Genomic DNA, 13,712 nt, shown 5'->3' on the forward strand with positions numbered 1-13,712 from the left:
AAAATTCTAGATTCTGAGACGTATGCTATGAATTTCTCAGACTTAATAGTTCCCTTGTCTTAGCGGCTTTGTGTGGTTGCATTACCCATAGTTTAATATTGGCCTAGCGAATCTTCTCAAGCTCATCCTGTTGTAATCCAGACTTGCACTGATAAAAGGATTTGGTGGTCTGTCCCCATGAATATGTCCAGAATATTCCTCTAACCCCTCAATGCCACTTATTAATGGTACCCAGACAACTAGCAGGTTAGAATTTCCACGTGATCAGAGGTTAAGGGGGTCATACAAAATCTGTGGCCCACCCTCTCCTAAATCTGTGGCGCAATCTTTGTTGTGGTATTATCATACACAATCACTGGTCTCTGTGCAATGAACCAAAGCAGACTTCTCTTGATGGCTTGGTCCATGTAGACATAGTTTTTCCAAGGCTTTTTGGGCCACTCCCCTAACACTCCTAATTGAGCCTTCCAGTATTATAGTACAAAGTCTGTAATAGAGAGCGGCCTTTAAGTGCTTTAGATCTTTGTAATCTTTTAAGTGACCGAATAGGCCAGACACCTTTGGTGATAAATTTAGTTGCTACCTTAGAGTCCTAGTAGTTACAGTTTCCTAAGGCTAGATAAATGTTCAACATCTCTGTAGACATTGCAGTTGCCCTGTGTGGGCACTCTTAAGAGCCTGGTTTTACTAATGTCATAAGCAAAAAGAGAGCTCTTGTTAGAATCTGCACAAAAGATAATGCCAGCAATCGCCTTTATGTACCAAATAGAACACTTCAATTTTAATGTGCAGTGCTAATAAAATGGGTGCACGTGGGCAAACGTGTATCACGCCCCTCTGATGAACAAGATCTAGAAACATGGTCCTGTAACTTGCGCAATAAGCTAAGCAATGAAGTATGGGCTCAGACCCACTGCATTCAGCAGTCCTGACAGAAGGGTCCAACCCCCTTAGAGGACTTCTTGGCATCCAAAGATCCTAACAATACATAGATCTTCTTTCTCTGAACCTTGTCTACTGGTTGAATAACTGAACATTGTCATGGGTCTGCTATTTCGTTTTGAACCCGAGCTGATCAGGATCCATTAATGTATCTAACCTTGACACCAAGGTTTTTGTTAATACTTCAGCGACTGTTTTCTAAAGTGCAATTGCCCTGTCAGAAGCAGTGGTGCATACTGGGCTTGGATATTGGCTTGGATGATGAGGGTCCCTATGGAAGCAAATAATTGAAAAGTGAAGTCAACTGGGTACCACTAGCGACACAAAGATTTTAAAAAAGTACTGCTCATGCTATCTGTTCCAGATGCTTTATTAACTTCCAGAGACCAGATTGCCTCGAGGACTTTAAAAATAATAATCTGTGCATGTAAATCACTGGATTCACCTCCATTTTGTGAGCTACTGTTTCTCTGTGCCCCAGATTGCAATGAACCAAGTACCAGGAGGTGGTAAGGAGGCAGACTAGTGCTGTCTCTTTCCTAAAATTTTAGAAGCGATCTTCCTTACCCTGATTGCATTATTTTTAACTGTTTTGCTTGTGGTTGTTACAGTTTAAGAATTTTGAAGTTTTTAACCTGCCTGCGATTGGATCATCTCTAACCTGTTTTGTGTAGAGACTTGTGGTTTTTACTTACCTGTGACTGTTTCATTGTGGGATGTGCAGTCCAAAATCTCGTTTTTTCCTCAGTCCAGTGACCATCTGTTTTTCCCCTACTATTGTTTCCCTTGCTCTGTGCTCAGATCTGTATGTTAAGAAATTCCCACCCCCAGCTCCCAGTTTGTGTTAGCGAGTAAACCCACTTTCCCCCTTAGCAACAGGGATATTCTACATCAGTGAGAGTGAATAGAGGGTGTTCAGAGACAGCAGTAATCTGCTGTGAGCTGTTTAAGCTGTGTTTTTTTAGGGATTGTGCACTTGTTTTTCTGGCTAGGAGAATGGGTAAAGTATTATACAAACAGTATTGTTACAGGGCAATGTTTGTTAGGCCCTTACCTGCAGAAGTCCTAATTGTGGATTGAGCCTGTCTATCTCCTAGGAGATTCTGAATAGAGGAGCAGGTTCCAACTCCCTGGCCAGCAAACCTTGACTAAGGTCATAGGGACCTTATTCTGTCTGCTATTGGATGGTACATATGTGCACTGATTGGTGTTTGCCTGAGGTGTTTCTATTGGATTAGGGTTAGTGTTCTCATTGGTTGGTTAATTGAGGCTTCTTTTTCGTTCCTGGGTCAGTGATTCTACTGATGTAGGGCTTAGGGTTAGTGATCTGATTGGTTAATCGGTTTAGGGTTTAAGATTGTTTGCTGGGAATAGGGTTGGTACTAGGGTTGGGTTTTAGGCCTACTACTGGCAGTAGGGTTTAATGTTTTGTGCCTGATTGAGTGCTTGGACTAGGGCAAAGATTAGTTGTAAGGTTTTGGTCTCATTGGTTCTAGGGTTTAGGTCTAGTGTTGTGATTGGTTAGGGTTTGGGGCTAGGGTTCCTTTTGGCTGAAAGGGGTCTATCATTTGTCCGACCAACACCCTCCTCTTCTTTCTACTACAATAACACAACTGCACAACACATATGTTCGACAGCACCACCCACTTTAACTCTTGCAGCAAACAAGTCTAAGACCAACACTCTTCACTCTACTTCATCCCCTCCTACACACAACATACACTACTCACAAGCACATCACCACCCCCTTTATCTTATAACTTCCACACACAAACAATACTATACAAACAAATCCATCTCATGAAACAAATACAGCATCACCTCTTTTCACTACTCCTCATAAACATATCACGTACACCAGCAGAACAAAACCTTTCAAGCACAACACCTCATAATTCTTAGCGGCATAAAATACTAACATACACTCACCTTTCAAACTACACAAATGAACAAACTCAAATGCCATTGGACAATTTAGAAACTTACTACATGACCCACATGCTGCACCACCACCACTGACTCATACACCTTTCCCCCCCCTAAAAAATGCTCCTTCGCTCTCTAAAGACAAGCATCACATCTACGTCCTTCTCACTGACGCAAAATCAGACATACTATTCATAACTGAGTAATGGTTGGGAGTTGATGTCCTACATGGAGCCGTTCCTCTAGGCTATCATACATTCACCCAAAATCGTAGAGGCAAAAAAAGGAGGTGGCCCAGCTGTTGTGTTAAGGCAAACATTACACATCACTTAAGTTGACAACATCGCCATAAAAGATTGTAAGGCCCTTTCACCAGATGCAATCGTACACCGTCTTCCTCCTGCAACTTCCTGCTCCTTTACAGACCTCCACCTAGCAAGGCGACATTCCCAGACACGCTTCTAGACACTGTTTCAAACCTGACAACACTACACCTATGTGTTCTGGGTGACCGCAACATTTGGTTTGACAAACCCAATATGCCCCATCCAAAAAACTATAATCGCTGGCCTACCCGCCCTGAACCTGCATCAGATCGTCCACAAACGCACATACAACGCTGGACACATCCTAGATGTCATTTTTGCTAATGCCGAACTAGTTACTTTTCAAACATGTGGTCAGAACACCATATGCTTTCTTTCCAACACTAAGCGACGCACCTAAAACCACCTTACGGCCATCCACTTATCGACCATGGAACGAACTCAATTTGGGGCACTTAGAAAACACAACTAACATCCAGTACAGATCTGCAAACAATACATTTTGTTAAAAAATTGAGTGGCTACAGGAAGCTTTTGATATCCTGATACCACTCAAAACCACACAATAGAACAAAAGAAAACCCAAGCACCTTAGAGAAATACAGAGATAAGACATAAAACAACAAATTAGAATGCTGCAACATGCCTGGCTCAAAACAAACGCTAATCAAGACAACCTTTGCCTACAGAATAGTAACAGTTTATACAAGTCAGCTATCAAAAAAGCAAAGAAAATGTACTATTCAGACAGATTTCAAAATGCTAAATGTAAAATACTCTATGAATTTTGTAAACCGAATTGCCTAGGAGGAGCTCATTCCGTTAATCAAGATTTCACAGACAAATTGGCACATCATTACAAGGACAAAGCAGACACATTGGAATCTTATTTAAAACAAAGACAAAGCACCAGTGCTGAACTTTTCCAAAACAACAATCCAAGAATACTCTAACCCAGCCTCTCCCTTCCAACACATTTCACACAATGAATTTATGGACCTGGTTAAAGCAAGCAGGCCTGCCGGCAGCCCTTCTGACCAGTGTCTACTACAAACTTTCAAGACCATTCTACTAATAACCTCTGCTTCCACTCCCGTAAGAAGAATCATCAACGATTCCTTAACTACCGGAATATTTCCAGAAGAACACAAAATGTCATACAGAAGCCCATTGCTGAAGAAAACAAGCTTGGACCCACTGAAACCTTACAACTACAGACCCATTACAAATGGACCTTTACTGGGCAAACTGATAGAAAGAGCAGCGTTCACCCAGATGTCACAATTCAATAAAGACAATGCCATACTTTCAGACTGCCAAATGGGATTGCGCCGGGGAAGAGGCACATAATCTGCCCTCCTTGCCATCTGGGATGGCCAATTAACAAAGTTGACCGCAACAGGGTTGCTGTGCTAATTCTCTTGGACCTCTTGGCTACCTTTGACACCGTTGACCATAACACTGATACAAAGACTCTACGAAGCCGGCATAGAGGGGACTGCTCTGGATTGGATCGCATCCTACCTTCGCAACAGATTTAATGTCATCCATACCCCACCTTTCTCGACCAAACTGTACTCCACAAAAGCAAGGGTCTCTCAAGGCTCTATCATCTTGCCTATGCTTTTCAACATCTGCATGAAGTCTTTACCGGTACTGCTCAATCAATTTCTCCTCACGTGCTATAACTATACAGATGACACGCAAATACTCCTTCAACTGGAATGCCCCAAAGACATTGGAAACTCGCCAATTTTCAGTTGTCACAGAACCGTGTATCAATGGATGACGTGGAGCCTTCTCAAATTGAATGCTTCCAAAATAGAAATAACGACCTGTGGTGATTGGAAACATTATGACCCGCTCACCGCCTGCCCTGATGAACTTGGATCACTGCCTAAAGTATCGAAGGAAGTAAGAAACCTCGGAAGGACCATGGTCTCCAAGCTTTCGATGAATGTCCAAGTGGATAAACTATCAAGATCAAGCTTTGTTAGTATAAAAACTCTCTGACGAATCTTTCCCCATTTGGGATTTCCCCACAAGGTCCAAGCTACCATCTCCCTTGTTCTGTCCAAACTCGATTATTCCAATAGCCTCTACCACGGATCACCTGTAACGACCATGAAACGACTACATCGGATTCAGAACTCAGCTGCCAGACTACTCTTAAATATTAAACCGCAAGACCACATCTCCCCTGCCTTGAAAGCACTGCATTGGTTACCGGTTGCCTAAAGATCCATGTTCAAGCTGCTTTGTGTCACCAACAAAGTGATACATGGGAACGGGACCGTTCTTTATCAGGAATAAAATCACCAAACACATTCAACAAATGAACCTCCGCTGTAGCTTGGCACCTTGCCTCAAAATCCCAAGATACAAGAAAAAAAAAACATGGGTGACATATCATTCTCAGTTCAAGCAGCCAAACTATGGAACTCTTTACCCCCAACATAAAATCCACGGACAACCAACTTATCTTCAGAAAACTACTCCTGAATTGGTTCTTCCCCACATAAGCACCATACGCAAACAGAAATATACAACATATCCATCTGTATATACGCATTTATTTTTACACTATATATGTACCTATGTAAGTGAATTGCTTTGTGTAAACGTGTAGAATAATTGTTTTAAATAATTAAATACATTTTTAAGTACAACAACATTTGAAAGCTGGAATCTATTTAATGCATCTTTAATCCATATTTACTTACTTAATGCGTCTATATACCTTCCATATACTTGGATCTATATATTTATTACTTTTCTGCTAATTCAGCATATCCAATGCACTTCCCTATTTCTCACCTTATACCTCTCTCAGCATATCCTCTATCTCAATACTGACTCGGTTCAATGCCATGTAGTTGGATCTATATATTTATTACTTTTTAGCTAATTCAGCATATCCAATGCACTACCCTATTTCTCACCCTATACCTCTCTACCTCAACTCCAACTCTTTCTACTATTTCCAATGCACTAACCTATTTCTCACCCTATATCTCTATCACTATCTTTAATCTACATATACTTACTTCCTTTATGCATCTATACAATGTGCATGTTCTTATGGACCTATATATGTATTACTTTTCTTCTAATTCAGCATATCCAATGCACTACCTTATTTCTCACCCTATACCTATATCAATATATACTCTACCTCCACTCTCTTTCATCCCAAACCCCATATCACTACTATGAACCCCAAAATAACCCTTTCTAGACTCTTCCCTACTCCACCCCTCCTTGCATCATTTCATACCTTTTACTATACCAATCCCCCAAAACAAGCTTTTCTCAACCCTTCCCCCTGACTCTTCCCCTTTTACTCATCCTAAACCTCCTCCTACTGCTATGACCTCCAAAACAAAAAAAACTAAGTCTTACTCCTTCCCTCTTCTATCCCTCCACTCTCCTTTTCAATCCAAATAACAGACTAAAATGTCAACTCATATTTCACTATACTAATCCTTTATAGGTTCCAGAGTAGCGTGCTACTCGACAAAAAAGCAATTCAACACCTCATCAGGGGTAGCAAGCGCTATATAAATGGAAACCTTTTTCCCTCTTCTATCTCTCCGCTACCCTTCTCAATCCAAATAACTAACTAACACATCCACCACTCAAATTACTTTCATATTTCACTATACTAATTCAATATTAATCCTTTATGGGTTCCGGAGTAGCGTGCTACTTGCCTTAATAAAACGCTTCGAAACCCCATCGGGGTAGCAGGCACTATATAAATGCAAACCTTTTTTCCCCCTCTTCTGTTCCTCCGCTATCCTTCTCAATCCAAATAACTGACTAATATCCACCACTCAAATTACTTTCATATTTCACTATACTAATTCAACTCTAATCCTTTATAGATTACGGAGTAGCATCCTACTCTCCAAAAAAGAGTTTCAACACCCCTTCAGGCGTAGCAGGCACTAAATAAATGAAAACCTTTTTTCCCTCTTCTATCCCTCCGCTATCCTCCTCAATCCAAATAACTGACTAATATCCACCACTCAAATTACTTTCATATTTCACTATACTAATTGAACACAAATCCTTTATGGGTTCCGGAGTAGCGTTTTACCTACCGATAAAACAATTTGACACCTTGTGTACCAATGTTATTAGTAGTAGTCCTACAAGGAGTGTACCATCTAGATTTGACACCTGTACATTTTGGGAGTGTGGAGTTGCTCTGTACAGACAGACAATTCAAATTCTTTAAATTTGCCTCCTTTTTTGATTTTGTTGTGCTGAAGAATTGAGTTTAGTGGCCTATGCCCTCTACTGCTTCACCTTGAACATGGTGTTCTAATGAAGCACTTGCCTTGTTGCCAAATTGTTAAGCATCTCTTAAACCAGAGCAAAGTAAGCTACACTGTGTTAAAGGCGATTGTTCTCAATTGATCCCTGTAAGCTTTCTTGACAATTTTGGTGAACCTGTCTGTATTCTGTGTCACAATCTCGTTTCTCCTTTAATTTTAGGACTCTTTGTCAGAGTCTTCATAACTCAGACATTAGGGAGGAAAATGTGCATTATTCCATTGCTTTAAATGTTTCCCAAATGATAGAATAAGACACCTCAACCCTCATTGTGTTCAGAATATTTCCTAATCTGCACCTCAAGCAAGACAAAGTTCTAAGTCCACTAGCAGTAGTAATGGCAATCAGAGTAAACATATTGTGAACTAAAAATTGATCCTGCAATATGTTGTGTGTTTGTAAAACGTGCCGTCTACTGTGAAGGTATCCTGGCACTGTGTAGGTGGTTATGCTTAGCCATACCTGTAGTAGGTTAGCTCCTCTCGGAATTCAAGAAGAGAGGAGGCGGCTCTGATGTGGAGATGTAGGTCTTGCCACGTTCCACAATAGGACTTAATACATTTTATTTCCTCTAAATGTCTCTCATCCCCATTGACCAAAAGACAGTTTCATATTTCTGGAAAACACTAGTAGTCAAGTGACCAGAAGGTGGGCTTTCCTTAGTGTGCAGCTCGGCAGGTCATGACAGGAGGCCACAGAGCAGCAAAGCTAGCCAAGAAAGCACTTTCCACTTGAGGGACTATCGTCCAATATTGCCCAGAGCAGCACAACCATACAAATACCCATTTTACACTAGTAGAAGTAACGACCAGTCCCAAACCTCCTTGCCAATTCATCAGTACAACACTACCAGGCAACACAAAGAGAGCCAGAGGTTGACAAGTGGGGTCTACTATATGGTGCCTCTGAGCCAATCCTGGTCAGATCCTGGGACAGCAGAGACACCCACTTACGTCTGAAGAGAAACTGGTCAGATCCTATATTTTTAGTCACTTCTACGTGGCATCAGTCATGTCATGTTGATTACATTAATGCTCGCTGTGTCCTTCCCACTTCCCAAGAGCTCAGTAGGTGCCATCTTGTTGTCAGACCACTGCAGGTGAGGAAGGTGATACATCAATGCAATAGGAATAGGAAAGCAGCAGTCCCACCTACTCAACAGACCCCTACGGTAGCAGCAGATATGCTTTCTTACAAGGCACTGGTGCTCATGGCTTCATCAGGATGCTATGGAAAACACCTGCTGTAGTCGAATGCTCAACTGAGCGGATTACTCTTCCCTCCTGTTTCTACTTCTTCAACAGGAAAAAGCCCTTCACTTTCATGGAAACCATATAAAAGAACAATTTCCAGGGAAATTAACAAGCACAATAATTTTTGGTAATCTATGCTAGAAAATAACCCCCAAATCACCTTTACCAGTCCAAAAGCGCAACACTGCTAGGCAGCACAGATGATGGCAAATGGGCCTACATTTGGGTACCTCTGAACCAATAATAGTCTGTGCGGCAGCCTGTTGGACTTCTGGACCATTTGCTTGGCGCTGAAAGCCTTCCTACCTTCCATCAAACTGAGTCTGATTCAGGTTCTCACAGACACCACTGCCATAGGGTACTGCAACAAGTAGGGCATGGTGTTGTCCTGGTGCCTGTGCCAGGAGGCTCTTCGCCTCTGAAGCTGCAGGGCATTTCCACTTGAAAGCGAACCACCTAGTGGGATCTATAAATGCCAAGGCAGATAAGCTCAGCTGGTGGAGCCTGACAGATTACGAATGGTGGTTACACTCTAAAGTGGCACAGGGCATCTTGTAACAATGGGGGGGAAGGCTAAGTAGATCTTTTCACCGCGACTGAAAATGTGCAATGTCAAATCATTTGTGTGTTGGAGTTTCCAAGAAGGCTCTCTATTAGCCCCTTGCATGCGTCTGTCAGCCAACGGCCGTCGTGCGCATTACCTTCGTAATGCTGTGCAGATCCGTTGGCTGACACGGTCCCGCCCACATAATGGAACGCCCGCGTTGGAATTGCTGCCGCGGTTAAGGTGTTAGAGGCATATTTCGGGTAGAGTGAACCACAGGATTCCTGTACTCCTTTCCACCACTACCTTTCATGCTTTGAGTTCGGAAGATGATCCGGATTGACAGTGCCAGAGTCGTCGTAGTGGCTCCACAATGGTCAAGGAGAGTGATACCCAGGACATCTGGGTGTTGGATATGTTTTACTGCTTTGGGAGGACCTCCTGTTGTACTAGCAGGGCTGGGTCCTGCACCTGAATCTGCACAGTCTTCAACTCCATGTGTGTAGATTGAGCAGTGGCAAATGACTGCATTTGATCACACTGCCGAATTTGTGCATTTCATCCTTGCTGCCAGGTGTCCCTCTACAAAGTGTGTGCACTGGGACATGTTTGTAGCCTGGTTTGACACCGGCAATGCTGAACTCTTGCAGGCCAAACTATTGAATGTCCTATCTATTGTTTGTTATATCTCTGGCCCAGCAAGGACTTGATGGGCAAGGTTAAAGGTTATCATCACCCTTTTTACTTTTTTAATGTTTATTGTTGATAACATCCCTATTCAAATGACCCTTTGTGATGACATTTCTTTTTAAAAAATCTGGCTCATCTATTTCCTCCAAAACCCACAGTTTGGTACTCATTTTACTAATGTGAATGCCATTCGAACCTACGCACAGCTGTCTAGCATGTCTCCTGTCTCTGAAGACTGTATTCCTCGTTCGTGTAACTTCAGCTCATTGTCTACTGGCTCTTTCAGTACCTTATATCAACTTTTTCCTCAAAGTGGTACCATGGACCAGTGCAGTCTTTTTACCTTGGGTTGTTACTGCTTTTCATATTGGACAATCCATCACTCTCCCAACCTTCTTTGCCCCATCTATCCCCTCAAAAGAAGCAGTGTCTGGAGGGGTTGAGGATCCATTCCAATAGGGTGAAGGCTGCTGGCACGCATAGTCCCTGTACTTGACATCTGTCAGGCTGTTAAGTGGGCATCCGTACACATGTTAACGAAACACTACTGCCTTGACAGTCCAGTCCGAAGAGAAGGCTATTTTGACCGTTCAGCACTGCAGGACGTTTTGATCCGAGTCATTCCATAGACCCTGCTTGGTAGATACTACTTCGTATTTATTCAAAAGATGAGGAATTTGTGGTTAGAAGTATCAATCAGAAGAACAAGTTACTTACCTTTAGTAACTTTATTTTAGGTGAATACTCTGTCTAACGTCTGATGTCTCACTGCCTTCCCTCCTCCTTCTGTGAATGGACTCCTTAGCGCTCTAAAAAGGTCCCGCTCTAGGAGACCTCACACTGGTATTACGGATTATTGTTGGGGTTTGTGTCCAAGGATGCAGACCTAGTCAAGAAAGAAACTGAGGTCAGTGCGCAGGGGTGGTGCTTATGTGCTACTCAACTCACACTTCCGGGGCGGAAAGAGGTCTGTGCGAAGCCATCCAATGGCACCTACAGGCATGTGGAACCGTTGCCAAGTCAAGTCTTCTGGATCCTGTCTCCTACCTGGGGATATTCTAAAAATGTGGAATCTGCAGTTAGTCTTATCAAAGGTAAGTAACTTTTTGATCTATTCCGTAGTCAAGCCCTCAGTTGCATTATCAGGGAATTCCATGCATGTAGGCCTAATCAGTGTGCGCTCTGGGTTGTGGACGCTGCTTTAAATGGGCAGCAACTGTGATGTTCTGACTAACTACACCTATTTAATTTTAATGGTGGAGTACCCACACTTCTCAGTGTGAGTGCAAAGCTTTTAAACGGAAAGTGTTGGCACGTCCCAGTGGTGAATAGGTACTCGGTGATAGTGTCTGCACTACTGCAACTCCTACACTTCTGCAATTTCAAGCACAGGTGTATTAGAGCTGTGGTTCTTTCTTAATTTGTATATTTAGAATTTTGAAATCGGATCAAAGACACTGCAGAGGTTAATTACAAATGACACGTGCAATAGTGAGGCTCTTGTGATATACTAATAACCATTATCTTTGTTTCCTTGTAGTATAATGCTTTGCCTGTCAGCTCGCACAGGAATAGCGGCATAACAGTGGTCTAAGCATGAAGTCGTGTTCATCAGCTTCTAAGAATGTTGCAAGAATGAAGATGATGTTGAAGTCAGAATGAAGTGATCTCCTTCAGCTTTCTAAATTATTGATTAAGAGAACAACTAATTTCAGAATTGTTGTTCTTGTTTACATTTTACTACAAGGCCTTCATATGGAACACAGACTGCAAAAAAACGGATTTATTTCCTCACCACTGATACTCTCAATGTAGCCCACTCACATTTAGTTGTCTTGTGGAACAAGATGAGGGCAAAAATGAGATCAAATGTGAACTGAAATACTGAGCTTGGACATTATAGAAGATCCACCCAGTCCGGCTTGAATACTCCTGTAGGCGAGTGAACTGTGGGTGTATCTACAAATCATAGTCATGCGATCGCATAAGTCACTCCTTCAAACTAAACACTCCAAATGCAAGCTCACACATTTACACTGTAGCCGAAAACGACAGAACCACTAGCATCTTGACCTGCACTGCGTTTGTAGCTCAAAACTGGTAGACGGATGCCTATAAACTCTTCTTAACCTACAACCCTGTATTCATCACATACTGAGCGTGGAGGGGTGGTTTTCTTAGATGGCGTTAAACACCTAGATGTACTTTAATGTGCTAGTGATGCACTATTCACATGAAAGGTTCATATTTAATTTACTTCAAACTTACGGGGTACCTGACCAGCGACATCAGCTGCGGATATTGATTTTTTGTTTTTAAGTAGAAGTCACATTTCTAATAAAAGTTGCCCACAATTTGTATGCTGCTCAAAAGTAAAAAAAAATGGTTCGGCTAAACAAGACCAAATTTAGGAGGAAATGGGATTTTTTTACACCTTAATTCGAATCCTTCTTTTTAAGAGATATCGTTTTTTCACCTACCCTTTTCCATACGGTAGTTATTTGAGGCCAATCCAGGTTGAAGTGAGTCGTGTGCTATGGTAGACTCCATGGAAGGCGAGTAACTATTCTTTTACCTCCTCGTTAATTGGAGCTTCAAACTCAGCTGTTCGTCGATCTTTCCCACATTTACAGCAATGTCCTCCTGTACATCTTTAATGGGATTATGATATTCAGTTGATTGCGGTTGCTTTGTATTGATACTGGGCCTTTACTGTGAATACAATAACATTTTCTTTTGATTTTTATCAATAAAACATTTAAAAAGAATCGCTTGCTTGAGTTGTGGCATAAATAAACTCAATTTTCCCACATTTCAGATGAAATATACCAAACACAGTTAACCATGTCTACAATAACGTAGGGCACACACGTTTAATCAAATGCTAGAGATTCACACTTGATAAATCATGAGTCGAATTCTTGAATAACACTTCTTAAAAAGCATTTCTGCTATTACCTTTATATAATTTGACATAGTTGGATGTACCCAAGTAGAATCATTATAATTCTTTACTCTCTCCTCTCTGGGCCTCTACCCTGCTGTCAGGTCATTGAAGCACTCTGATGGGCCTTAATCGTGGCCTAGTGGTTCTACATAAAGTACCTTAAACTGATGCAACTAAATTACTTTTGCTTCCAAGATATCGATATCTACTATGTTGCAACTAGGCCCAGTTTGTCTGTCCAGTGGTTCCAAAAACTCCGCCTTTAATTAATTCTGCTGTTTGACAGTGAGAACCTGGTGATGTTTCTTTTTTTTGGTGAAATGTTTGATAAATGATTACTTAGTACTATTGTTTAAATTAAACTTTGTGTTGAAGCATCTGCTAACAGATGTGGTTGCTTGTCCACCCTGCTCACCAGCTACTTTTTAGCAAATCAGTAACATTCTGGCAATTCTTTTTTTTTTTATTGCATAGAAAAGACAAAAAAACAGTGACGTTAAGCAGCATAAATTAATACACCATAGTGTAGTTCTTCCAATGACAAATACTTATCTAGTCCCCATAGCCCCTGTCCACCCATCTGCCGGTGCCTGCCCACAAACTCCCTTCCACTCCCCTCCTCTCAAGAGTCTGCTAGGCAACCACATGGTCCAGGCCACACGGACTCTGAGAGTCTTGTTTGATGTTCACCTGGGGGCACAGATCTTTCCTTGATAGGGGTTCCACTTCCCCAATTTTTTGAC

At 41.8% G+C, this 13,712-nt stretch overlaps 1 protein-coding gene across 1 annotated transcript in view; it reads left to right on the plus strand.

The window, feature by feature from the left end:
* The window catches only part of CXADR (CXADR cell adhesion molecule), a 274,960-nt gene extending 262,170 nt beyond the window's left edge, over window positions 1-12,790 (plus strand). Inside the window, exon 8 of the mRNA XM_078658356.1 lies at window positions 11,563-12,790. Within this exon, the coding sequence (XP_078514482.1) occupies window positions 11,563-11,616 (54 nt within the window). The 3' untranslated portion in view covers window positions 11,617-12,790. The remainder of the gene's footprint in view (window positions 1-11,562) is intronic.
* Window positions 12,791-13,712: the final 922 nt, after the last annotated feature.

This window comes from Lissotriton helveticus, chromosome 8, assembly GCF_964261635.1.
Source record: "Lissotriton helveticus chromosome 8, aLisHel1.1, whole genome shotgun sequence".
Lineage (NCBI taxonomy): Eukaryota > Metazoa > Chordata > Amphibia > Caudata > Salamandridae > Lissotriton > Lissotriton helveticus.